Source organism: Microtus oregoni, unplaced genomic scaffold (assembly GCF_018167655.1).
Source record: "Microtus oregoni isolate MIOR12 unplaced genomic scaffold, Mior012 000003F_ref0000135, whole genome shotgun sequence".
In the NCBI taxonomy this organism is placed as follows: Eukaryota; Metazoa; Chordata; class Mammalia; order Rodentia; family Cricetidae; genus Microtus; species Microtus oregoni.
In genome coordinates, this window is record NW_024543062.1 from 39,770,690 (window position 1) to 39,797,320 (window position 26,631).

Below are 26,631 nucleotides of genomic sequence, written 5' to 3' on the forward strand. Positions count from 1 at the left end.
ATTGTGGATATTTGATTTTAAAATTTGAATACATTTAAACTTTTGGTAAGATTTTCAATTTGGCACAGTTGATTCTACTAATACATGAAGAGCATGAGGATTTTGTCCGTTCTTCAATGTCTACCTTTTCTTCAAAGATTTAACATTTTTATTGCAGATGTCTTTCACCTTTTTGGTTAGGGATATTTTTGTGAGTGTGTGTGTGTGTGTGTGTACATACATGTGTGCATGCATGCATATATATTATTGTGAATGTGAGTGTTCCCATTATCTCTTTCTCAATAGGTTTATTTTTGATATATAGAAAGTCTACTGATTTTTGTAAGTTAATTTAGTGCTCTTCCAATTTGCTGATTTCTTGTCGGTTTTTATATATCTTACTTGAAAGTCATAGAGTCTGTACAGCTAAGACAAGGCTTGAGAGTGGGACATGGCGCAGGATGTTGAGTTTCCAGGGACTCACCAGGCTGAGTCTGTGCACAGGTGTATAACCTGGCTATGCCTGGTGGCTGGATATCTTACAGGTAGGTTTAGGTCTGATGGATTCATCTGAAGAGGCTGGCCTACAGAGTATTTGATGAGGGAAACCCTGAGTGTTGTGAATGATTTGAGTAAGTTTGTTCATACTGGGATTGTACACAGAGTGTTCAATTCAGGTTAGATATAGGGATTAGAGGGGTTTCAAGTGGTCTAAGTCTCAGTAAACTTACCAGACTGGACATGGGCATGGGTTGTGAGACCTGGGCAAGGGCTGGAGGTTTGATTTCGCTCAGACAATTGAAATGGAGAATAAGGGGAGCAAAGTGAAAGTAGTCTATTTGAGTCTGTTCCTTGTGTGGTGGCTACAAAGTCCCTGGTAGTATGTGGGATTGGAATCAAGCAATATCCTAAGGAAGAGAGAGAGTCTCAGGGCAGGGGCCTATCCCTGGCAACCAGCTGTGGTAATAGGGCAACAAAGATGAAGGAGGAAAGGAAGGACAATATAGGTAGCCTACTAGGATCCACTTGATGTGGCTACAAAGTTCTTAGCAACAGGGAGGATTGGGACAGGCAAGTCTCAAGAGAAGGGAGCCAACTGATCAGGGTGACTAGAATGTGATGGAGGAAGAGAGGAGTGAAAACATAGGTAACCTACTTGAATCTACCTGTGTCTCTTACTTATACCTTTAAATCCCAGTACTCACAATTGTCTCATTAGTATATGTGTAAGTGTGATATTTTGTGTCATAAATAAGCAATATTGAGCCAACTTAGTCTTGCGTTACAAAAGTATGTGTTACAAAGGCATTCTTCTCCTTCACTACTTCCTTCCATGGTCTACAAAATAATGAGCTGACAGACTCAAAATTTGCTGGAATAGAACAGTCACACTGCGCAGGTGTTATACATCTTTATTATGATAAATATGGAAAAAACTCATCAACTTGAAAGCATATGAAATAATACGCTGTACATAACAACTGCCAACATAAAAATTATTTAATATTTGAAAACTATGTACATATTAAGTCATGTCAAGAAAGCCAAAGACTACGAATTTATGGTTATCAATGAAACATTTTAGTTGCTTATGAATCTCAACTCTGCATTTTTGAACCTCTGGATTATACAGTGACGAGAAGTTGAGTATGCTAAAACAAATTCTGGTGTCTTCTAAATCAAGAAGGATGAGTTATCCTATACTGAGCTTACTTCTCAGGTCATTTTATCATGAAGCAGAGATACTCCTGACAATTGAAGAGTTTAAACAGAAGACGTTCCAGGCAGCTTCAGCATTCTCCGTGCTAATGGAGGAGGACCTATGTTTCCAGATGGGCCTTTGGAAATAATGGCAGTGGAGATTGTGGGTAGAAAGCCAATAAAATTAAACAGAGGGAAGTAAATATGAGTAGAAATGATGAAGGCAGAGGTTGAGACTATCAGCCAGGTATTTGAAAAGGGTCAAATCACCAATAATATTTGCTGGGCATCAGTAAAAGTAAAACAAAACAAGACAAACCCATGAACTTCCAATTAAAATTCTCTCCACTTAGGACACTTCTTTATGCCTATTACTGTTTGGGAAACCAATTGGATTTTCAAGGACAGGCGACTTTACCAGTAAATAAAATGATACCATTTTTCCTGATGACAAACAGAAAGGGGTGATCAGCTCTGAACACTGTGGATTCAGGGAGCTGCTTTTCAACAATGTCATTTTCTGTGGCAGCAGTGGCCTCGCTGCCCTCCTCTGTGACCTCTATGAATGATTTGTGCATTAGCTTTGAGATATAGAGACGACCTCCAGAAGCAATTCCAGAGAGGTCTGCTCTGGACTCATCAAAGATGTCCTGCAACCCTAGGGGCTTCAAGTGGCCTCTCATCTCATAATTCTTCTCTATCTTGAACTGAGGAAGAAACACCTCCACATACTGAGATTTCATTTTCCTCCTATTGGTCCACTCCATTAGATTCCGAAAGCTCAGTTTGCTTTCAACCTGTAGAGAGTTTTAAAAATTTGGAAACACATTGTTAGGAAAAGGATGAAATGGGAACTAGAGAAATGCACGTTTTTTGGTAATTATACCCTTCTGGGATTTTGCATTTAAGTACATGAATGAGATGTGGAAGGAATCCCAAAGAGAAAATGATTGAAAAGATTTGCTCAAGTATTCATAAACAAGTTGCATGTTTAACTCACTATACAATGACAAGCCATAATTTATGTATGATGTGTGATTTATGAATTTATATTATGACATGCCTGATATCTGCCCACATTGGAAAAAACAGAAACCATGTGGAATAATAAGTAGGCAAAACAGAACCGGCAGGGGTATGGGGATGCTTTGGAGGAAGAGGAAGGGGGAAATGATGTGATTATGTTACACACAAAAATTAAAAGAAATAATTAAAATTTATAAAAAGATGTTTTTTTTGTTTTTTGGGATTTTTTTTTTAAGACAGGGTTTCTCTGTGTAAAAGTACTGGCTGTCCTGTAATTAACTCTTATCAACCAGGTTGGCCTGGAACTCACAGAGATCTGCCTGTCTCTACCTCTTGAGTGCTGCAATTAAAGTCATGAATGAACTATCACTGCCCGACAAAAAAGAAAAAAACATTTAAAAATATAATCGGAGTTACTATTTCTGTGAAGTATTTTAAAGTTAATATAATAAAATAGGAGTCAATATAAAAGGGAATGGTTTATCAAAGAAAAACAGAACTTAGTGATCATTCAGATCAGTGTTTTCTAATCATTTTCCCACCATGAAAGACACATAAGGTTTGAATAGCTTAAAAGCTAAACCAATGGAGAGCTGGCTCAGCAGTTTAATTCTCAGCATCCACATGTTATAACCATCTATAACTCCAGTTCAAAGAATCTGATGCCTTCTTACTCCAAGGACACCAGGCATGTGTTTCGTGCATAGACATGCATGCAGGCAAAATACCCATGAACATAAAATAAAGTTCAAAAATAAAATAGTAAATAAACTCAGGTGGTCTGAAGCAAAAGCCCCGGGACCCCAGCTCTAGGAAATGGAAAAATGGATCTCTTCTTTCCTCAGTAGGAAGCCTGAACTCACAGCTCTACCCAACACATGAGAAACAGAAGCTCGGAGGGTGAAGGATACACCTGGGGTACAAAGCAGGAAGCAATCTTGGCTCCTCACCTAGAGTAAACACCTCTCTCCATCAACATGATTGCTTCAAGCAATTCACAAGTAAATCTTGCCTTGTTTATAATGGGAAGGTTTACTTAAAATAAATAGTAGAAATAATATATACAGATACCTCTTAAATTCAGATGCCCTAGAATTCTAAAATACTTTTCAAATGCATCAAACTTATAATTTTATAAAGAACATGAATTTATACAGTCCAATTTAGTTCATTGGAAATTTCCATGTTTAAATAATCTAGTTTATAAATAGTCTATAGTAACTTATTATTCTGAATTTATTTTTTTCTACTTGATTCTAGCCTTCTATAGTGTCAACTTTCTCTCATGCATGTAACACACATGCACATACACACAAAATAGAAAATTAAATAACCAAAAGTACTCTACATACAATATTCCCCTGTAGGAAAAGGACAATGGTCACTTACTTGGGATAGGTCATTCCTTGGCAGCATGATGTACATGCTTATGTCACCATGATATTGGAGTTCGAGAACCTGCATGGGTGGGTCCTGAATTGTAGACATATTGAACCTCCGTTCTTGATGCATCATAGCAACTGCCTTTTCAGGACACTAGATATCAGATCACAAAGAGGTGTTTACAATCCCATATCATTGCACTCATTCATCAAGTACACAGGAAAATATGGATTTGGTCAGTAGACCTTGGAGATTTTCTGATATGTTTCAAGTGTCGGCTGTAAGATGTAGAGGTTCAGACTTTGAGGTAGTCCTTTATTTGAAACGTTTCTGTAGGTAACTTTGCATAAGGTGCCTCCTATTTCTGCCTGCAGATCCTCATCTATATAGCAGGAATGGCAGCAACCCCAGCTGTACTGGGCAGTGGGTACTCTGTGGGTTAATAGGTGGAAGACTGTCTTACACTCAGTGTCTCAGCTGAAATGTCGCTATTAAGCAGTGGGTAATGATGAAAGGTCAATGTATGAGTGAATTGTGTAGCTTTTTAATACAGATAATTATGTTATCAAAATCACATAATTTAAGAATGATATCTTAGAAAAATTAAAAATTGTTGCAAAGTGGTAGTTTACATCTCAATAACTTAAGGAGCATTCGAATTCTTATCTTGAAGCTATCACTCATAGATTTAGAAATACCACATAGGTGTAACAAGTTTTTTTTTTCCTGTTCATATTAAAACAGACAAAATTGTCAACCTCTCTGTATGTCTATTTTTAGGGCAAAATTTCTCCAGGGAGGATAGTTAATTCTGTGTCCTCAAACCAAAGGCCTCTCCTGCAAGTAAAATTGGCCTTTTGTGCTTCAGAGAGAGAGAGAACACATGGAGCAACAAATACCACATGCACCCATGGAGAGAAGTCGGAGTGGTCTTGTTCCAAGTACGGTCTACGATGGCTCAGCCACAGAATGCATGTCTACACCGACACAGAAAAGGTCACATTCTTACAGGTTATTTTGCTGACTTTTGACTGGTGCTTTACTTTTATTATCCTTGTTCCTCTTCAGTCACCAACTTTTAAACTATCAGCACCAACTGTGACCTTAGCAACCAAGACTGCATGGCCTACCCTATTAGGAAGCTGTCACACAAAGGGATGTGGACCAGCAGGAAGGGATTTAAAGAAGAGGCCATTGTATGGTGATATATTTCTTAAAGCTCCAATAGAATCCAAAAACAATCAGTAGACTGGATACTGTTTGCTGTGTCTATATTGTTAAAAGGGGGATGACCTATATAATCTATGAGGTGAAAAGCAGATGGAAGAAGCATGAAACAAAAATTCACTCCCAAATCCTGACCCTCTCAGCACTGGAGTGCTAACAAGATATAAGTATAAGCATGATTTCAATCTCTTTTTTGCTATATGTAACAAATAAAGCTAACACTTAAATTTAAATCTACTTGCCACTATTTATCTGCATTTTACATAAAATACTGAGTGATTAAAATAAATTTTTATATATCATCTCACTTAATCATTTCAATCTGTGGGGAGTCCAACAGCATTTAGTCTTGCCGAAGACAATAATGCCACTTTTAGAATGCAGGAGAGGGATCTTACCACATTGGGCAATGCAGAAGAAATTGGTGCAAATAGCACAATTTTCCCAAAGGAATAACTGGGGGGAATGGTTAATGGTAAGTACTTACCGTGGGAGACCTGAAACGGCACTTGAGGGTCTCGCTCTTGGTGAAGGCAGACTTCCATCTGCCTTTGAAGTAAACAGCATTCACCAGCACCATCACAGCTGAGGAACTGAGGCTGCTGCCACCTAACACCTTCTTGATTTTTCCTTTTGAAAATAAGTTGAAGGAAACAATGCTCATCTATATTAAAACAATTTTGAAATGTGCTCACAGACTATTAACAGGCATCACTTTCTTCTTAGATCATTACTATATAACATACTAGTAATAAATATGCCTGGTATTTTCTAAACCCTTTAAGGACAATATTTGATTTAACCCTCATATAGTCTTTATGAAGTCCGTGCTGCTGTTCTTTCCGTTTCCTGTTGAGGGAAATGAAGCACAAGGACATTAGATGATCAATATCGTCACTCAATAGGTAGTCAGCTGCAACCATTGATGTGACTGTGGAGTCTGCAGAGCCATGGACTCAGCCTCATACATCTGTGAAATGGCAAATCCTGCAATGAAGAAATTAAGCCTTACAGTAGACACTCAAATAAAGCCCGGGGAATCACATTTCCAGAATAAAACAGAAACTCATGTCCTGAAAGGGCGACAGATAACTGTACTGAAAGAGTATGGCCACACAAACATCAGATGAGATGAAACAGTTTGAGAAGTTCCTTGTAACGTATAATAAACTCACACAAATCTGATTTGTGAGGTGGTAAAGACCTCACAGGACAAGTGAAGCCTGAGGAGATCTCCTGTCTGAACACTGCTACAGACAAACTTTCAAGTGACCCCAAATGTAACAACGAGACTTCAGAAATATAATTCTCAGCAGAATGAAGCCCTAGCAACCGATGTGGAACTCACTGGCCTGCAACAGCGAAGTCCTGAGGGGGAGCTTGTACTGCAAGTGGTGATTCATCAGTTCAAACCCGACAACACCAGATATTGCCACCACATGATGAGTGGAAACAGCTCAGTGCTTCCCAGAAATAATCAGTTATTATTATTAATCAATCAACTGTTGTTTAGTGAGAGTGATAAGATCAATATTTGTGGAGAGCTTAAGATTAAGGTACTGGTCACTTTACTTAGACCAATAAACCAATTTATCTATTAGACTTAGTTTTAAATACAAAATTAGACCCAGCCTTGTGTGAGAGACAAATATATTACTAAAATAAAAATAAATGTAAATATTACTGAAGAAACAAAAAATAATGGCAACATGACTCCTACCTGGGAAGACAGTTCCCAAAATCCTTTCATGGCACTGACCAGACTCCTTTGAAATTGTGTCACCTCAAGTAGAATTTAATTCCATTCCATTAAAAATGTTGATTCCTCCCAATTCACATTAATGAGATTGTTGTTAGTTATATCCTTTGTTCATGATGCTTAAATTGTAGCAATGAAAGTTGTAGTGCATGTCATTTTGGACATATCCCATAAAAATAATTCTTTGTCTATAAAGTCATAATACTAACTATAATATCTGTTGACTTTCTAGGATTCATTGCCTGAAATTATCATATATTCACTATGGCTTTAGATGTAGATACCCAAGCCAACTTTACATCAACCACAATAATTATTGTTATTTCAACAGACGTTAAACCACTTAACTGGCTAGCCAACTTACATGGAGGTAATATTAAATGATCCTCCATAACTATAGCACAATCGAGTAAACAACCAAGAAAGCCACTCTTATACACAGTGCTACAGCAATGTATAAGTATGGTGTGCTAAAAGAACACAGATTAAGAAAAACTGCCACTGAATAAGGCTGTCTCCTTGAGCTGAGAGAATTTAGGTGGCCGAAAGATGGCTCACACAGCAGAAACAGTTCAAAAATATAGAAATGTGGAAAAGAAAAAATACATGAAAAGAAATGTGCCCTGTTAGAGAATGTTAACTAGATTGAGATAGGAAAGGTGTGAGGCAAAACCGGGCTATGAGAAAGTGTGATCCTCTGTAAGACTTTTGGATTATCCTGAATATGATAGAAAAATCTTTAGTTGGCTTTTAATGCACAAGGAAGCACACAGTGATAAATCATCCAACTTGTCATTATAAAGTGTGATGATTGCATTCTGCAAAGGAATAGAAAATAATACCTAGAATAATGGAGACAATTTGAAGTACTGTGGATGCTCTTTTTAAATCACGGGTATAGTTTATGTGCTGAATGCATATATTTGCTTATAAGAAGAAGGATGAGAAATATGTAAGTGTTGCAGATGGGAGGGAATAATCAAATGACTTGACTATTGTTGTAAAGAACATGACTCAGCTATCCCAAAATCACGCTGTGCCATTTCTTTAAATTCATAACTGCTATAATATTATATTTGAGACTTTTAATAAGTAGTGAACAAAGACACAGTAATAATATAATGGTGAGTGAACAAAGGAAATGGAGAGATCATGTTCTTCCTCCAAGGAGTACCCATATGCTGCTAAACAGAGTGTGCACCACGTGGCTCATTGTTCTGAGGCAAAGCAAAACTCAATACATGAATAATATTCACAGTACAAAATGGAACCCACCACTAAGTAAATGAGTAATACCAGCTTTCAAGTCAGTTGATTAGCAACACAAAGACTAACAGATTTCCATTTGTTTTGTGTTAGTGGAGAACTTTGTCTAGAATTCAGATTTTCATTGTGAAAAGTACCATAAAGAGTTGGCATTCTCTGAAGGTACAACCTTTGTCAAATGTTACCTTAATAAAGACTTTTTAAAAAATATGAAAATCAATCAGGCAAATAGTCTTAAATAACAGCAATCATTACTTTGGATTAGGAGGGACTATATCTTACATGCCTAAAAATTCTCTTCTTTCAAGTAGAGATATCTTAATATTTGCATACAACTGACAAATAGTGAAGAAAACAAAGTATTTTACTTGCCATGTGTCTCATTTTCAATCCATTTATTAATTTTATATCTGGTTTCTTCTATATCATTTGTAAAGTCAACTCTTTCCACTTTGGCATTGTATAACTTTTCAGCACAAGCAATGTAATTCTGCAAATAAGAATATAGATTTCATATTTGTAAATACCACCACAAGTATAAAAGAAAAGAATTTTTTAATTAACTCTTCATTTTCACTGCCTCCAAAATGAGAAAGTATGACCAGAGTTATAGAAATAGGCTAGTAATGAACTTGATGGTCTGGATTGGGTTGGGAGATGATAATGTTCACTGCCTTGGCTTTAGCATTACCTTCTCATCATAAGTATTCTAGTGTCCCCGTTATCTGCATTCCAGCTAAAAGTCTTTAAAGGCTACTTACCACACATAAGATAAAGCCCCAAACTTGGAACACAGTCGACAAGGTTTTACAGCTCATTTCCCTAATTTCTAGTTATTTTCCTCTTCACAGTGTGTGCTCTTGTCACCCCAAAGTCTTTATAATTCCTTTAGAGTATCATCTGCATAGCCTGCCTTATTTCAGACCTTTGGACAATGCTTCTTCCACTCTAATGTTCCTTAGTGCCAGCAATCATCCCGCTTGTTTTCTAAGCATTACTTACTGTCTCTCCATAAGAGACAGCTTTCCTAGGTCCCTCCTATAACTTATAACAATGTCTTCACTTTCATTTTTCTATTTAAAGAAAAAAAATAGTATCTGAACACTTGTAGAGAGGACATTAGAATACTTTGATAAATATATTTAATATATAATTACAAATCATGGTTGTAAGTAACACCATCTCTTCAAACATAATCACAGATGTCATAATCTTTCCATTTGAGATATTCCAATTCCTCCATAATACACTAAACTCTGTGAAGCTGAGACCATGCATGCTTTGTTTGTTACCATTCCTAGTGCAAAACACGCTGACTTCTACCTAATGTTTCTTCAAAAGTACTTATTTTTAATAAAGAGAAAATAGTTATCAAATTTACCAGTATTCTAAAAATATAACAAATACAGAAGTTTTTTGGAACAAAGTTTTTGTATTTGTAAGAAAATATTTATTATAACTTATATTGATATATATTTGCTAGTAATTATCTTAGTAAATGCTAAAAATTTTTCTGTACTAATGGTAAGGATTGATGAGGAATCTCTTGTCTCTCTACAGGATGAGATTATTGTAATCTTTAATTACTGCTTATTTCCCTCTGCTCATCTGTCCATTCATCTATCCATCTACCTACTCACTCACAGATACTAATTACAAAGATTAGTTTTAAAACTCCATCCACATCCCGAGACTTTAATATAGTAAGCATAAGCTATCAGGAGGAAAAAAGACCAAGAAAGGCAGGAGTTGGAAAACTACACAGACACTAATGTAGTCTACCACTTCCAGGCAGCCCTGTAAGATTTACAGGCTGTTAGGCATTTATGGATTGTTCTTTAAGTTCAATTAACATGTTATACAAATCTTTTTTCAAGAGTATTGCATTTGAAAAAAGGAAATATTAATGATCCAAATAAATTTATCTTTTTTTTTGTCCAAGTCCTAAACTCCTCTACAGCTGTTCCTGTGAGCTAATGGTGCTATAGTCATCTGTGAACAAAACATTCCAGATTAGTTCCTTTGTCTTGGAAACAGAAGCATCCCTTCCCTTTCCCAGGAGAAACTTCCTATCATTAACCCTTTCTGTGAAAGCTGATTTTATAGAGCAACATGACAAATTTTACTTAGAATATGTCTGGGAGGGTATATGAAGTTGAAGCATCAGACTGATGACAGATTTCTACCTCAACATATGAGGGCGTCCTGCAGCTTGCCTGCTGGAGCTGGGATGATGACCATTTGACCTTGAACTACAACTGATACATGGCTTTTTCTTTGGTCTAGACAGTCATAACTTTTTACCTAGGACGTCTAGGCCATCTGCCTTGCCAATTGTAGATTTTCGGGCTTCTCTTTTTCCACAGTCAAGTGAGTTAAGTCCTCACCACAAATTTCTCTGCAGCCTGTTGTTTCTGTCCTCAAGAGAACCCTGACTGAAGAACTCATTAGAAAGACATCCACCTATTTTCTCCTTGTCTTCCCCATTAGAAAGACATCCACCTATTTTCTCCTTGTCTTTCCCAACTCCTCTGTCACATTCTTTCCTGAGACAACAGGATTCCTACATTTTCTGACATCCAAAAATGTTTTTAAAACTCTGGTCATAAGTGTCCTTTTATTTTCAATCTATTTCTTGGATTAATGTTTTAATGTTTTTCATAATAGACTGTGGTAGTTTGAATAAGAATGACACCCAGAGGATCACATATTTGAAAGCTGAGTCTTTAGGGGGTGACATTACTTGGGAGGGTTAGAGGTATGGCCTTGTTAAGGAAGTGTGATTACTAGGGTGGGCTTTGAGGTTTCAGAATTCCAAGGTAGGCAGAGTAGCTTTATTCCTTCCAGATTCCTTTGGATCTGGATATAGAAATTTCACTTTTTTCTACAGCATCAAGTCTTCCTGCATACCACCTGCTCCATGCCTTGATGGCAATGGATTGAAACTCTGAAACTGCAATCAATCACCCAATTAAATTACTTTTGTGATAAGTTAACTTTCTAAACTATAATTTTACTAAATGTGTTTAGGAGTTGTAAGAGATTTTTTTATCAGACCTTTAGAGATAGACAGTTAGATAACAAATAGATAAATAGATATTATATATACATATAGTAGATAGGCAATTGATAGACAGTACATAGATTATACATAGATTGATTGATGATAGATGATATAGATGATAGGTAGGTAGGTAAGTAGATAGATAGATAGATAGATAGATAGATAGATAGATAGATAGATAGATAGATAGAAAGTAGATAATAGGTAGATAAGTGATTGACATATAGACATATGTTAGATGATAAATCACTATCCTTTTGGACAGTTCAGCTTCCTTCTTGATTTGAATATCTTTTATTTCTTTTATTACTGTATTTAATATGTCAAATTTAAGTGATGAGAGTGGTCATCATTGTCTTAATACTGATGTCAGACAAAGCTCTTTCAGTTTTCCTTGAGTATATTTACTTTTGACAGTAATGTACATTCTATCTCTACATAATTTACTATACACATTTAGCTTTTAATACTTTTTTCTGTACCTAGTGAGGTGGTTATATGGTTTTAATCCTTCATTTCTCCCATGTGGCATATTCTACTTATTGATTTCTATGTACTGAATTATCTTTGTATCCCAGATATAAATTCTGCTTAGCCATGGTGAATGTTTCTTTTAATATGCTGTTAAATTTTATTTGCTAATATTTTATGAAAGACATCTAAAGTTCATATTCCAAAGGGATCTTGGGCTTTTCTTTTTTATCAGGGTTCTTATGAAGTATGGCAGTGTTCTTGAATAGTATGTCAGTGCTTTTGTGTAATGTAGCAGTGCTCTTGTGTAATGTAGCAGTGCTCTTGTGTAATGTGGCCGTGTTCTTGTGTAACGTGGCCATGTTCTTGTGTAATGTGGCCGTGTTCTTGTGTAACATAGCAGTGCTCTTGTGTAACATGGCCGTGTTCTTGTGTAATGTGGCAGTGTTCTTGTGTAACATAGCAGTGCTCTTGTGTAACGTGGCCGTGTTCTTGTGTAACGTGGCAGTGTTCGTGTGTAACGTGGCAGTATTCTTGTGTAACATAGCAGTGCTCTTGTGTAACGTGGCCGTGTTCTTGTGTAACCTGGCAGTATTCTTGTGTAACGTGGCAGTATTCTTGTGTAACGTGGCAGTATTCTTGTGTAACATAGCAGTGCTCTTGTGTAACGTGGCCGTGCTCTTGTGTAACGTGGTCATGTTCTTGTGTAATGTGGCAGTGTTCTTGTATAACATAGCAGTACTCTTGTGTAACATGACAGTGTTCTTGTACAAAAAATCCCTAATCTTCAGTTCACGATTGTTTACATTTGTTCTTTTTTATCTCTTTAATTTCTATAGACTATATTATTCTTGCTTACTTCCTTCTATAAATGCTTAGTATGCACATCTTTTTCTAATTTATTTTGATGTAATATCTGATTCCCATTTATTTTTGTTTTTTTTTAAAGTATGTATTAACTGTTAGGAATCTATTTCTTAAATTTTCTTTTTTGTAGCCCTTAAGCTTTGGTGTATTATTTTTTCAATATATTTTCGATTTTTCATTTTAATTTTTTTCTTTATTCTTGGTCTACTATCTAGAACTATTTTGAATTTGAATTTTCTTTTTACAATTTCACCCATATACACAATGTATTGTAATACTGTTTAACTCATATTACCCTCTCTGGTCTTCCTTCATCTCCCTCTGAGACCTACATTCTTCCCAACCTGTTCCATCTTAGTTTCATTGTTTTGTCCTAATGTTTTTTTAATTTAGAATTATAAGTAGGAAGAAGACTAAATAGATCACATTTAGTGATGAAATATGAATGTTGGGGAAAAAGCAGCATCAAAAAATGACCTAATGCCTACTGGTATTGCTCATTATAAGAGAACAAAGAAGAAAATATTTAGAAGCATAAAGCATTGTGCTCATTTGAGGGCTTACACTGTATAATGCTGAGCTTGGCACTGAAGGGAAGAATGACCTATCTCACATCTATAGAAAATCACAAAGGTAAGAGGGACTACGTTGGGAACAAATAAACTACATGAGTACATCACTTCTTTCTATATAAAGATAGTAGATTGCAAATAAATACAATACAATTAGAATCCTCAAACAACTTCAATTTCAAGGATCACTGAAAACAATAATATACAAGAAGACAAATATAAAGCAACCAGAAAAGATGAAAAATTAGGAGAAAGCACCTATTTCTATAAAAGCATAGAAGGAGAAAGTTCTAGGAAGTATATTAACTATTCAGAATAGGTCACAAGAGAAGGTCTAGCTGAGACAGAAGACTGTGTGATGCAGTGGCCATTGGTGTGTTAACAACTGTACATTTAAAGCTATCTGTAGCTATCATTTAGTAGTCTTGGCACAATCACTGAGGAAATATGCCGCAGTGATCTGGTTTGCATGGCTGCTTGGAGAAGAATGACATTGCTTAAAAATGGTTAAGGAATGGATCCTAGAGGAGTGAATTATGACAATAAATACACTTGAGAAAGGGGAAAAGTAAAATGATTGAATGATTCAGGAGTTGAAGAATTGATGAAGCTGTTAAAAGAATAAGAAACTTAGGATTCTGTAGTCAGAAAACAGCAACCTACTATTGAAATTTCAGAAGGGAAATGGGTTTTCATGTTCTTGAGTTTCAAATATGTTTGGAGATTAAATTACTAACATAGCATGGGGAAAAGGCTGAGAAACCGTACAGAAAATTACGGGAAGAGCATACACTAGGAAAGAAAGTCCCAGTCCACAGTAATACTGACAATATCTAAATCATAGCAGAATTTGGGGGATGTGGAATGTCATTTACAGAAATCTGACCCAAGACATAGGAAAAATAAGAAAAGCAAAGAATTTTAGTAATGATTTTATTTTTTAATGTAATATTCTTCACATGTATAATTTATTATTTATTATCAGATAAATATTTTATCTATATCAAAATAATAAAAAGAATATTAATAAAACATAAAGTTAGGAGTTGCTGAGGAATCCCATCTGGACGGGTGAGTGTGTGTTATCCAGGGGCAGATTGTCCCGGAAGAAAGCACAAACCCCCCTCCCCCAGCTCCTTCTGCAGGGCTATCTTTCTTACAGACGACCCCCCCCCCCCCCAAGTCTTCATTTTCTGCAAGGTCCTTTGCTCAGGAACAGTTTTCTGCTCCTACACTAAGGCTACCCACCCAGAGCGATGAGAGCCTACCTAAGGGGCAGGCCTCAAGGACCCCCAGTAAGGGAGCACATGCACCTTCAGCCTGTGCGGCAGGGTGTCCTGTGTTCTACTCGTCCCCACCCTGCCCCCCAAGTTCCCCCTTTTGTCCTCGGGTCATTGGACTACCAGGCGTCCATGTTTTAGTGCTGAGGAGTTCATCTGGATGGGAACGGTTCCTGCTTCTACACTGAAGAGATACACCCAGAGAGTCAATCACAGCAAAGACTGGACCAAGACACCAGGCCTCTCCTGGCTCCATTTGAAGGAAGAGATGGGAAGGCACCAATGCAAGAATTCCTCCAACAACCTGAAAGGCAACATGACACCACCAGAATCCAGGGATCCCGAAATAAGAAGAATTGTACACCCTACTCCAGAAGAATTAGAAGAAATCGACTCAAAAGTGAACTATATGAAAATAATAGAGGACCTTAAACAGGAGGTGAAAAACTGCCATAAACAATTAGAGATTACAAACAGAAAGGTAGGGGAAATGAATAAGTCACTCAAAGACATGCAAGAAAACCAAAAGAAACAAGAAAAAGCAATCAAACAGATTAGGGAAGCGGTTCAAGACTTGAAGAATGAAATGGAAGCAATGAAGAAAACACAAACCGAGGGAAGGATGGAGATGGAAAATCTGGGTAAACAAACAGGAACTACAGAGACAAGTACTACCAACAGATTACAAGAGATAGAAGAAAGAATGTCAGACACTGAAGATACCATAGAGAAAATAAACACACTGATCAAAGAAAACAGCAAAACCAACAAATTCTCATCACAAAACATTCAGGAAATCTGGGTCACAATAAAAAGACCAAACCTAAGAATAATTGGGATAGAAGAAGGAGAAGAAGTACAGCTCAATGGTCCAGAAAATATATTTAATAAAATTATAGAAGAAAACTTTCCCAGCCTAAAGAAAGATATTCCTTTGAAGGTTCAAGAAGCATACAGAACACCGAATAGACTGGACCAAAAAAAAAAAATCTCCTCGCCATATAATAATCAAAACACAAAACATACAGAATAAAGAAAAAATATTAAGAGCTGCAAAGGAAAAGGGTCAAGTTACTTATAAGGGTAAACCTATCAGACTTACACCTGACTTCTCTATGGAAACCATGAAAGCCAGAAGGTCCTGGATAGATGTACATCAGAAACTAAGAGACCATGGATGCAAGCCCAGACTACTATACCCAGCCATGCTTTCATTCACTATAAATGGAGAAAACAAAATCTTCCAGGATAAAAACAAATTTAAACAATACGTAGCCACAAATCCTGATGTGGGAGTGATTTCTTATTAATAAAGAAACTGCCTAGACCCATTTGATAGGCCAACCCTTAGGTAGGCGGAGTAAACAGAATGGAATGCTGGGAGAAAGAAGCTGAGTCAGGGAGTCGCCATGATTCTCCCACTCCAGACAGACACAGGTTAAGATCATTCCTGGTAAGCCAGCTCGTGGGCTACACAGATTAATAGAAATGGGTTAGATCAATATGTAAAAGCTAGCCAATAAGAAACTGAAACTAATGGGTCAGGCAGTGTTTAAAAGAATACAGTTTCGGTGTAATTATTTCGGGTAAAGCTAGCCGGGTGGCGGGACACAGCCCGCCGCTCCTTATTTCAACAGAGTGGCACCCAACGTGCTAATGAACTCCACGTAAAACCTGAGAGGGCTTAAAAAGGAGAGAGAGAGAATTTAAGACAGCTTTTTGCTGTTTGTGGGTTGCGTGCCGCAAAGAAATTGTCCTGACTCAGCAGCAGGAAAAAACTGGCTGTTTTAAAATGCCGGCTTTCTGGGCTGTGCCACCATTGCAATCTCTGTCTGGCTCCTGTGGGAGACAGAGCTTTTGAATGGAGCATTTGGAGTAAAGCTCTATGGCTTGCTTGATGGCAATGTGGACTGCTGTGTGCCTGGAACTGTGTGTGGCTCAGGGGCACCAAATGGCTCTGAGGCAGGAGCGGCTTGGCTCAGCTCTGCCATGCTGAACTGTGCTGGTCTCAGGCAGTAACTACCATAATTATAAAAACAGCGCATTTAAGGTTTCAACTGGTCAGGACACGGGCGGTACCGTATTACCTGTACATGGTGCAACTTAAGTTTTTAAGAACTGCTTAACATTTTAAGAAATGTTCCTGGATAGTAAAAAAATGTTACAGATTCACAATAAAACAGATTCAGACATAAAAGACCACACTGTTGGATGAATGCACATAGACTTGAGAGAGAGAAGAAAAAGAATATAAAAAATAAAGTTAATGGTTTTAAAAAAAAAGGTAAAGTCTTTAAAAAGACAGAGTACAGATAGTTAAGAGATTAAAAGAAATAAAGAAAAATAAGCCACGTAAAAATGGAAAATTCACAGAGAGTCTGGATTATGTACATTGTGCTTTCTTTAAAATTTTTGACTATGAAGGAGCTAAGTACAGAGAGACATTTCATTCTATGGGCTGCCAAGTGGAACCAAAACGGATATCATGAGGGTATGACTTCAGAATTTGGGTCTAAGGATATGATGCTTTGGAAAGGGTCTTCTTTTGTTTTCACAGAGGACCAGACCCTGTGGATTGCATCTATCCCGATATGGTATGATAGACCACGACCTCCTGAAAAGTTCCTGTGAACACCCTCAAAAAATTACTTCACTCAACTGGCAACTGAGATAAACCTGGCACACAGGTTACACCCTAAATGATCTGATTAACAGCGCCCCTATTCAGCAGGAAGCAGTTTGGAGAGAAAAAACTGCGCCCATGTTCCCAAAATATTGTTTGTAAATGTTCTTTTACATTTAAAGGGGGAAATGATATAGGTATGAATAATTTGCATTGGTATGTATTTTACAGTCAATTTTGTTATATGTATATGTATTTCTGATCTTGAATAAGGTGTTGTGATTGTGTAGTTCATTTTTAAAATGTAATGTATAATAGGAAATATAGGTTGCTAATGGATAATCATCGATGATAATAAAGTTTGTAGTCATGTTACTTAAATTTTCTAGATATATAGAGATATATTTCAGATAGGCATTCTTCATATCTTTCAAAGACTGCAGAATATGGCATTTAATGTTTTAATAACTTAGGACTTTTCATGACAATGAGACACTCTGCTCCTGGCAGCACCAATCTACTTCAAGAGGAAGATGGGCATTGAAGAGGCTCGTTATGGAGTTTGATAGCCATTTGGGCAAGAAACTGCTCTTGCCTGGACTGATGCATGAACTGGACACAGAGAACCTGCAGAGAGAGGACTGCTGAACTTGCCTAAAGGTGAGATGGTCTTTTGGGGTTCATGACTCATGAAAGAGTGCGAGACATTCTGCAGGACACAGCAGATAGTGACTGAACTGTCTTTAAAATTTCCTGCTTCATGGAAATGTCTGCTGGATACTATGGGCCTGAAGGCTGAAGATGGGTGCCCCAACCATACAAAAGAACTTTGGGTGACTGTCCAGGCAGCAAGATGTCTCTGTCATTTCTAGAGTTTTCTTATTTCTTGTTTACTTAGGTAGTATTATATCCTTCTGGAGTCTTTGATGGAGTTGAAGAATGAATAGATAGTTATAGTTTTCCTTAGTTATGATAAAAGATAAAATAGATATAAATATTGTAACTGTAATTCTTGTTTGATAACTGTTTTGCTATATGTAATTTTACTATGTTAAAGTTAAATCCTTTCTTTTTTGTTTAAACAGAAAAAGGGGAAATGATGTGGGAGTGATTTCTTATTAATAAAGAAACTGCCTACACCCATTTGATAGGCCAACCCTTAGATAGGCGGAGTAAACAGAACGGAATGCTGGGAGAAAGAAGCTGAGTCAGGGAGTCGCCATGATTCTCCCACTCCAGACAGACGCAGGTTAAGATCATTGCTGGTAAGCCAGCTCGTGGGCTACACAGATTAATAGAAATGGGTTAGATCAATATGTAAAAGCTAGCCAATAAGAAACTCAAACTAATGGGTCAGGCAGTGTTTAAAAGAATACAGTTTCCGTGTAATTATTTCGGGTAAAGCTAGCTGGGTGGTGGGACACAGCCCGCCGCTCCGTATTTCAACAGAGTGGCGTCCAAGAAAATCCAGCCTTACAGAAAGTAATTGAAGGAAAATCACAAACCAAGGAGTCCAACAATGACCACAATAACTCAAACATCTAGAGACCCTTCACCAGCACAACTCAAAGAAAGGAAACACACAAACTCTACTCTACTAAAAAAGTGAGCGGAGTTAACAACCACTGGTCATTAATATCACTTAATGTCAATGGACTCAACTCACCTATTAAAAGGCACAGGCTAAAAGATTGGATACAAAAACAGGACCCAACATTCCGCTGTTTACAAGAAACACACCTTAACCACAAAGACAGGCACCTACTCAGAGTAAAGGGCTGGGAAAAGGCTTATCGAGCAAATGGACCCAAGAAACAAGCAGGTGTGGCCACACTAATTTCTAACAAAGTTGACTTAAATCATTCAGAAAAGATAGAGAGGGACATTTTATACTCATAACAGGAACAATTCATCAGGATGAAGTCTCATTCCTGAATATTTATGCCCCTAATATAAAAGCACCCACGTACATAAAAGAAACATTACGAAAACTCAAGGCTGCAATCAAACGGCACGCACTAATAGTAGGAGACTTCAACACTCCTCTCTCACCAATGGACAGGTCAATCAGACAGAAACCTAACAGAGAAATAAGAGAATTAATGGACTTAACAGACATCTATAGAACATTCCACCCAAATAGGAAAGAATATACCTTCTTCTCTGCAGCTCATGGAACCTTCTCGAAAATTGACCACATACTTGGTAACAAAGCAAACTTCCACAGTTACAAAAAAATATTCGTAACCTCCTGCATCTTATCAGACCACCATGGATTAAAGTTAGAATTCAACAACAATGCTACCCCCAGAAAGCCTACAAACTCATGGAAACTGAACAGTCAACTTCTGAACCACACCTGGATCAAGGAAGAAATAAAGAAAGAAATCAAAGTCTTCCTTGAATTCAATGAAAATAAAGAAACAACCTATTCAAACTTATGGGACACTATGAAAGCAGTCATGAGAGGAAAGTTCATAGCACTAAGTGCCCACTTAAAGAAAACAGAGAAAGCACACATTGGAGACTTAACAGCCCACCTGAAAGCTCTAGAAAAAAAAGAAGCAGACTCACCTAGGAGGAGTAGAAGACTGGAAATACTCAAACTGAGGGTGGAAATCAACAAATAGAAACACAGAAAACAATCCAAAGAATCAATGAAACAAAAAGCTGGTTCCTGGAGAAAATCAACAAAATTGATGAACTCCTATCCAAACTAATCAAATGGCAGAGAGAATATGCAAATTAATAAGATCAGAAATGAAAAGGGGGACACAACCACAGACACAGAGGAAATTCAAAGAATCATTAGATCTTACTACAAAAGCCTGTATGCCACAAAACTGGAAAATGTAAAAAAAAAATGGACACATTTTTAGATAAATACCATATACCAAAGTTAATCCAGGACCAGGTGAACAATCTAAATAGACCTGTTAGTCGCGAAGAATTAGAAGCTGTCATCAAAACCTCCCTACCAAAAAAAGCCCAGGACCAGATGGTTTCAATGCGGAATTCTACCAGAACTTGCAAGAAGAGCTTATACCTATACTCCTTAATGTATTTCACAATATAGAAACAGAAGAGTCATTGCCAAATTCCTTTTATGAAGCTACAGTCACTCTGATACCAAAACCACACAAAGACTCAACCAAGAAAGAGAATTACAGACCAATCTCATTCATGAACATGGACGCAAAAATACTCAACTATATACTGGCAAACCGTATCCAAGAACACATTAGAAAAATTATCCATTATGATCAAGTAGGCTTCATCCCAGAGATGCAGGGCTGGTTCAACATATGAAAATCTATCAATGTAATCCATCATATAAATAAACTGAAAGAAAAAAATCATATGATCATTTCATTAGATGCTGAAAAAGCATTTGACAAAATTCAACATCCCTTTATGATAAAAGTCTTAGAGAGATTAGGGATACAAGGGTCATACCTAAATATAATAAAAGCTATTTACAGCAAACCGACAGCTAACATCAAACTAAACGGAGAGAAACTCAAAGCCATCCCACTAAAATCAGGAACATGGCAAGGCTGTCCACTCTCTCCATACCTCTTCAATATAGTGCTTGAAGTTCTAGCAATAGCAATAAGACAACATAAGGGGATCAAGGGGAATCGAATTTGGAAGGAAGAGGTTAAACTTTCATTATTTGCAGATGATATGATAGTGTACATAAGCGACCCCCAAAACTCCACCAAAGAACTCCTAAAGCTGATAAACACCTTTAGTAATGTGGCAGGATATAAGATCAACTCCAAAAAATCAGTCGCCTTCCTATACACAAAGGATATGGAAGCAGAGAGGGAAATCAGAGAAGCATCACCTTTCACGATAGCCACAAATAGCATAAAATATCTTGGGGTAACTCTAACCAAGTAAATGAAAGATCTATTTGACAAGAACTTTAAGGCATTGAAGAAAGAAATTGAAGAGGATACCAGAAAATGGAAGGACCTCCCCTCTTCTTGGATTCGGAGGATCAACATAGTAAAAATGGCAATTCTACCAAAGGCAATTTATAGATTCAATGCAATCCCCATCAAGGTCCCATCAAAATTCTTCACAGATCTTGAGAGGACAATAATCAACTTTATATGGAAAAACAAAAAAACCCAGGACAGCCAAAACAGTCTTATATAATAAAGGAACTTCTGGAGGCATTACCATCCCTGACTTCAAACTCTAATACAGAGCTACAGTATTGAAAACAGCTTGGTATTGGCATAAAAACAGAGAATTCGACCAATGGAATCGTATAGAAGACCCGAATTTTAACCCACAAACCTATGAACACCTCATTTTCGATAAAGGAGCTAAAAGTATACAATGGAAGAATGAAAGCATCTTCAACAAATGGTGCTGGCACAACTGGATGTCAACCTGTAGAAGAATGAAAATTGACCCATATCTATCACCATGCACAAAACTCAAGTCCAAATGGATCAAAGACCTCAATATCAGTCCGAGCTCACTGAACCTGATAGAAGAGAAATTGGGAGGTACCCTACAACAGATGGGCACAGGAGATCGCTTCCTAGGTATAACCCCAGCAACACAGACATTAAGGGCAACATTGAATAAATGGGACCTACTAAAACTGAGAAGCTTCTGTAAAGCAAAGGACACTGTCACTAAGACAAAAAGGCAACCCACTGACTGGGAGAAGATCTTCACCAACCCCGCAACAGACAAAGGTCTGATCTCCAAAATATATAAAGAACTCAAGAAACTAGACTTTAAAATGCTAATTAACCCAATTAAAAAATGGGGCACTGATCTGAACAGAGAATTCTCAACAGAAGAACTTCAAATGGCCAAAAGACACTTAAGTTCATGCTCAACCTCCTTAGCGATCAGGGAAATGCAAATCAAAACAACTTTGAGATATCATCTTACACCTGTCAGATTGGCTAAAATCAAAAACACCAATGATAGCCTCTGCTGGAGAGGTTGTGGAGGAAGGGGTTCCCTCATCCATTGCTGGTGGGAATGCAAACTTGTGCAACCACTTTGGAAATCAGTGTTTCGGTTTCTCAGGAAATTCGGGATCAACCTACTCCTGGACCCAGCAATACCACTCTTGGGAATATACCCAAGAGATGCCTGATCATATGACAAGGGCATTTGTTCAACTATGTTCATAGCAGCATTATTTGTAATAGCCAGAACCTGGAAACAACCTAGATGTCCTTCAATGGAAGAATGGATGAAGAAAGTGTGGAGTATATACACATTAGAGTACTACTCAGCGGTAAAATACAATGACTTCTCAAATTTTGCATGCAAATGGATGGAAATAGAAAATACTATCCTGAGTGAGGTAACCCAGACCCAAAAAGATGAACATGGGATGTACTCACTCATTATTGGTTTCTAGCCATAAATAAAGAACTTTCATCTGGTGATGGATAGAGATAGAGACAGAAACTAACACTGGAGCACTGGACTGAGCTCCCAAAATCCCAATGAGGAACAGAAGGAGGGAGAAGAAGAGCAAGGAAGTCATGACCAAGAGGGGTGCACCCACCCACGGAGACAGTGGGGCTGATATTGGGAGCTCACCAAGGCCAGCTGGGCTGTGACTGAAAAAGCAGGGGATAAAATCGGACTCTCTGAACATGGCGGACAATGAGGGCTGCTGAGAAGTCAAGGACAATGGCACTCGGTTTTGATCCTACTTCATGTTCTGGCTTTGTGGGAGCCTAGCCAGTTTGGATGTTCACCTTCCTAGACCAGGATGGGGGGGGAGGACTTTGGACTTTCCACAGGGCAGGGAACCCTGACTGCTCTTCCGACTTGAGAGGGAGGGGGAGAGGAGTGGGGGTAGAGGGAGAAAAGTGTGGGGGGGGAGGAGTGGGAGGCTGGTAGGAGGCGGAAATTTTTTTTTCTCAATAAATAAATAAATAAACATAAAGTTAGAAATAAACTAGCTTTGAGCTGATGATTAAATTCATTATTTTTAGGTTCAAAAATATATTTTCAGATTCACCAGCTGGGGGACTGAACCAATAGCTCAGAATTTAAGAGTACTTCCAGGTGCTCTTCCAGAGAACCCAAGTTCAGTTCCTAGCATCCATGTTGAATGTACCATAAGCCTGTAACTATAGCTCTAGTGGATTCCATGATCTCTTCTGACCTCTTTGGGCAATTGTACTTATGTGTGCATATCCCCAGGAAAACTCATATATATAGACATTATTAAAAAGAAAAGGAAAAGTAAGAATAATTAACTCTACTTTGCATGTTTGAGAGGACATATAATACCAAAGATGCTTGATAAAGCCTCAAGGAATTATATTATTTTATATTTACCTAGAATTACACATAATGTGTATAATATATACATATATACTTATATATCAAGTTAAGTCCCTTGATCTGGCAGTGCTTTCTACAAAAACTGGACTAACAAAAATCCCAGTTCCAGGCATGACAACCATCTTTTGAATCACAGTCACACTGTGTCACACTGGTCACGGTGAATCTGGTCACAGTAGTCCACCTGATTTCTAAAATAAGATAAACTATTGGTGTAATCCTTGCTTGTCTCTCAGGGGTTGTGGGTGGGTTGCTATTCCTGAAGACACACACACACTTAGGACTCAGATGATTTGATTTGAGCTAGATCTGAGTGGAAAGCCTCTTCTCTACAGTCTAACTTTCATTAATCTAGAAAATACTATGCAAGTCACCAAGGGGAGGAAAAAAATTAAACAGTCTGCAACAACCAAGAGCCAAGCTAATGGCCAGCTAGGCAGTATATACATAAAGGTGCAATAAGTGGCACTCACATGTTGATGGTAAACAAGAGCTTTCCAACTAAACTTAAGAACCCCTCGACAGGAGAGAAATCATGTCCAGTAGTGAAAACCTAGCCAGTTTCCCAGGGCTAGTGATTTCAGAGACATTAGAACAGAATCTATTACCACCACTTTACTAGATCAGCATAATTCAAGACTACATTATAAATCTCATCCTTATACTCTAGATAAGTGTAAACACCAACCCTCATCAAAAGAAGCTTTCCTTTACAGCAAATGAAGACCATTACAGAAAACAGCTGGGTGTAATACAGAGACCAAGAGATCATGGGAAGCCCAGACCCAACAGAAACATCTCCTGTATCTATGACTTAGGGAACATCTACAAAGAGAAGGTAGAAAGACTGGAAGAGTCAAAATACCAAGAAGTCTTTTGTGAAATAGTCTCTTTTAGAAATGACTGCATAAAAAGATTGGGACAAAAGAAATATTAATGGAAATATGAACCTGAAAGGGGGAAATTTTGTAGGAGCTCACCCCTTGACAAAGAACTATAGGTAATTAATGACTTCTGAGAGAAGGAAAATGAGCCTCTCCCGTGGATTATCCTGTTTATTGGTAGTTCAATGCAAAGAGGTCACTCTTGAAGCAATATACACACAAGCAACATACATGCATATTTGTATGTACATAACTATAATAATCAAATGCTATCAATTTGAGAATGGGGAAGGTAAAAGAATAGCTGGAGGTAGGGGACTTGGGAGGGACCAAAGGAAATAAATTGAGGGAGGAAAGTGACATAATTCTATTTTGATTAAAAACAATGATTGATGGAAAACCTTGTTAGCCAACCATCTTTAAGAGGTGGGTCTTAGTTAAGGAGTGGCTTCGCTGGGACCCAGGATAAAAGGTATGCACCTCCACGTGTGCCTTCTCTATGCTTTTTTCCATAGGACATTGCTGAGTTTGGATTTCTCATTTCCTGTTTTGTGAGTTTTTCCCTTATAATGAATAAAATGTAGTTGTTGTATCCTTAGCTATCCTGGTTATTTCTACAAAGGATCTCTCCATTTCCCATATTCTTGACCAAATCTTGCCTTCACTGTGCTTCTTAGTATGGTGTGTTTTCATCCCATGAGTGTCAGGAAAAAGAATAACATGAGGATTGTTGTATGCAATAGCACAGGAGACAAATCACCTCTCTGTTTAAATGATTTAGCATTCCCTTAAGAATGTGTTAGCAATCTGTGTAAGAATAAGAAAATCAAATATGATAGACACACAGATGGTTCTCTTAAAATGTCATAAAAAACTTTTGGGATGATGGAAAAACAAAAAGTGGCCTAATACTTCCTAATTGGCAGGAGACCAAAAGATTTGGGAGTGGTTCTGGGGAGGGGCAAAGAATTTGAGTGGGTGACAGCTGAAGGAATAATGATTGGGTGGGACACAGAGAGTTGGCAAAGATGCAGGTCATTAGCCTGGTGATGTCACTGAGACAGAGTTTTATGGATGGTTGTGTGAAGAGTGGAGAAGTGTAAGTCCCAGAGAAATACAGGCACGTGGCTGCTTAATAGTCCTAACCGAGTGAACAGCTTCTGGTAGTCACTGCACAAAGGTTCCAGAGCAGGATGAGTGTGGTATCTTAGAGACTATAATCTGGACCTCGTGGCCTTCAAGTAGGCAGGGTGCAGTGATGATGCATTGAGTACCAATGCCATTCAAAAATATTAGTCAATTGACCTATTTCTAATGCTTAGTGAGTCTGAGCTTCTCCTCTACCCATATCTGTAAAGGCTGGCCTTATCTACACCTCCTTGGGAAGAACTCATGTACAGGCAATCTCACTGAGAACAAACAACTAAAAAGAAAAATGAGTAGCATTGCTGAGAAAGAAAATGGTGGCAAGGGGAGATAACTCACTGGGAATGATGCATAGCCCTGAAGTTCAAAGGAAGCAGTGGTTTGTCTCTGAGCCATGGACTCCCCTGCATATCCCTCCTTAGAATTTTCAGTTATAGCTGACATCACTCCTATGCCACTAGCCTCTATGTCTTAAGTGCATCAGTTGGACCACACTGAATATGTGGGTTCACTAGATCACAAGGTAATATTTTGAAGACCACAGTGGAAGCAAGAATAATAAAATAATTTTTTTCATGACTTATAAGAAGGTAGAATACATTATTCATGTAGTAGATGGAACAAGATTTACATCTAGAGTAGATGCAACCTTCTGAGATAAACAGTTTTACCCACCTTATGAAAGTCAAACACTTTTTCTGCAAAAAGTCCATTGACAATGCTGAGTTCATAATCCTTATGGGATGAGTTTATGTCAGTGAGAACTCTTTTCAATTGATGCTGCAGTCCTGACTATCAAACAGAGGGACACAAATTCAATCTCATACTGAAAAGATGAATAACATCACTTACACATGAAATAAATCATGTCTATTATTCTATATAAGCACTGGAAAATATTGCTACAAAGCAGCAAGCAAAGATCAGTGTCTTTACCCTTCCTCATCTTATTGTTTGCAATCAAACTGAACAACTTAGTGAAATAAAGTTATCAATAGGAAGCTATCAATTAGTTCGAGATCCATATTAGTTCATTAA

General features: G+C 37.6%; 1 protein-coding gene across 2 annotated transcripts in view; it reads right to left on the minus strand.

Annotated features, from left to right (window-relative positions):
- Positions 1 to 2,078: 2,078 nt before the first annotated feature.
- Positions 2,079 to 26,631, minus strand: part of Serpinb7 (serpin family B member 7) — a 31,192-nt gene continuing 6,639 nt past the window's right edge. For both annotated transcript variants that reach the window (XM_041649309.1, XM_041649308.1), the window contains 5 exons: positions 26,269 to 26,385; positions 8,714 to 8,831; positions 5,804 to 5,946; positions 4,096 to 4,242; positions 2,079 to 2,477 (listed from right to left, as the gene is read on the minus strand). In XM_041649309.1, coding sequence (XP_041505243.1) covers positions 2,079 to 2,477; positions 4,096 to 4,242; positions 5,804 to 5,946; positions 8,714 to 8,831; positions 26,269 to 26,385 — 924 coding nt within the window. The remainder of the gene's footprint in view (positions 2,478 to 4,095; positions 4,243 to 5,803; positions 5,947 to 8,713; positions 8,832 to 26,268; positions 26,386 to 26,631) is intronic.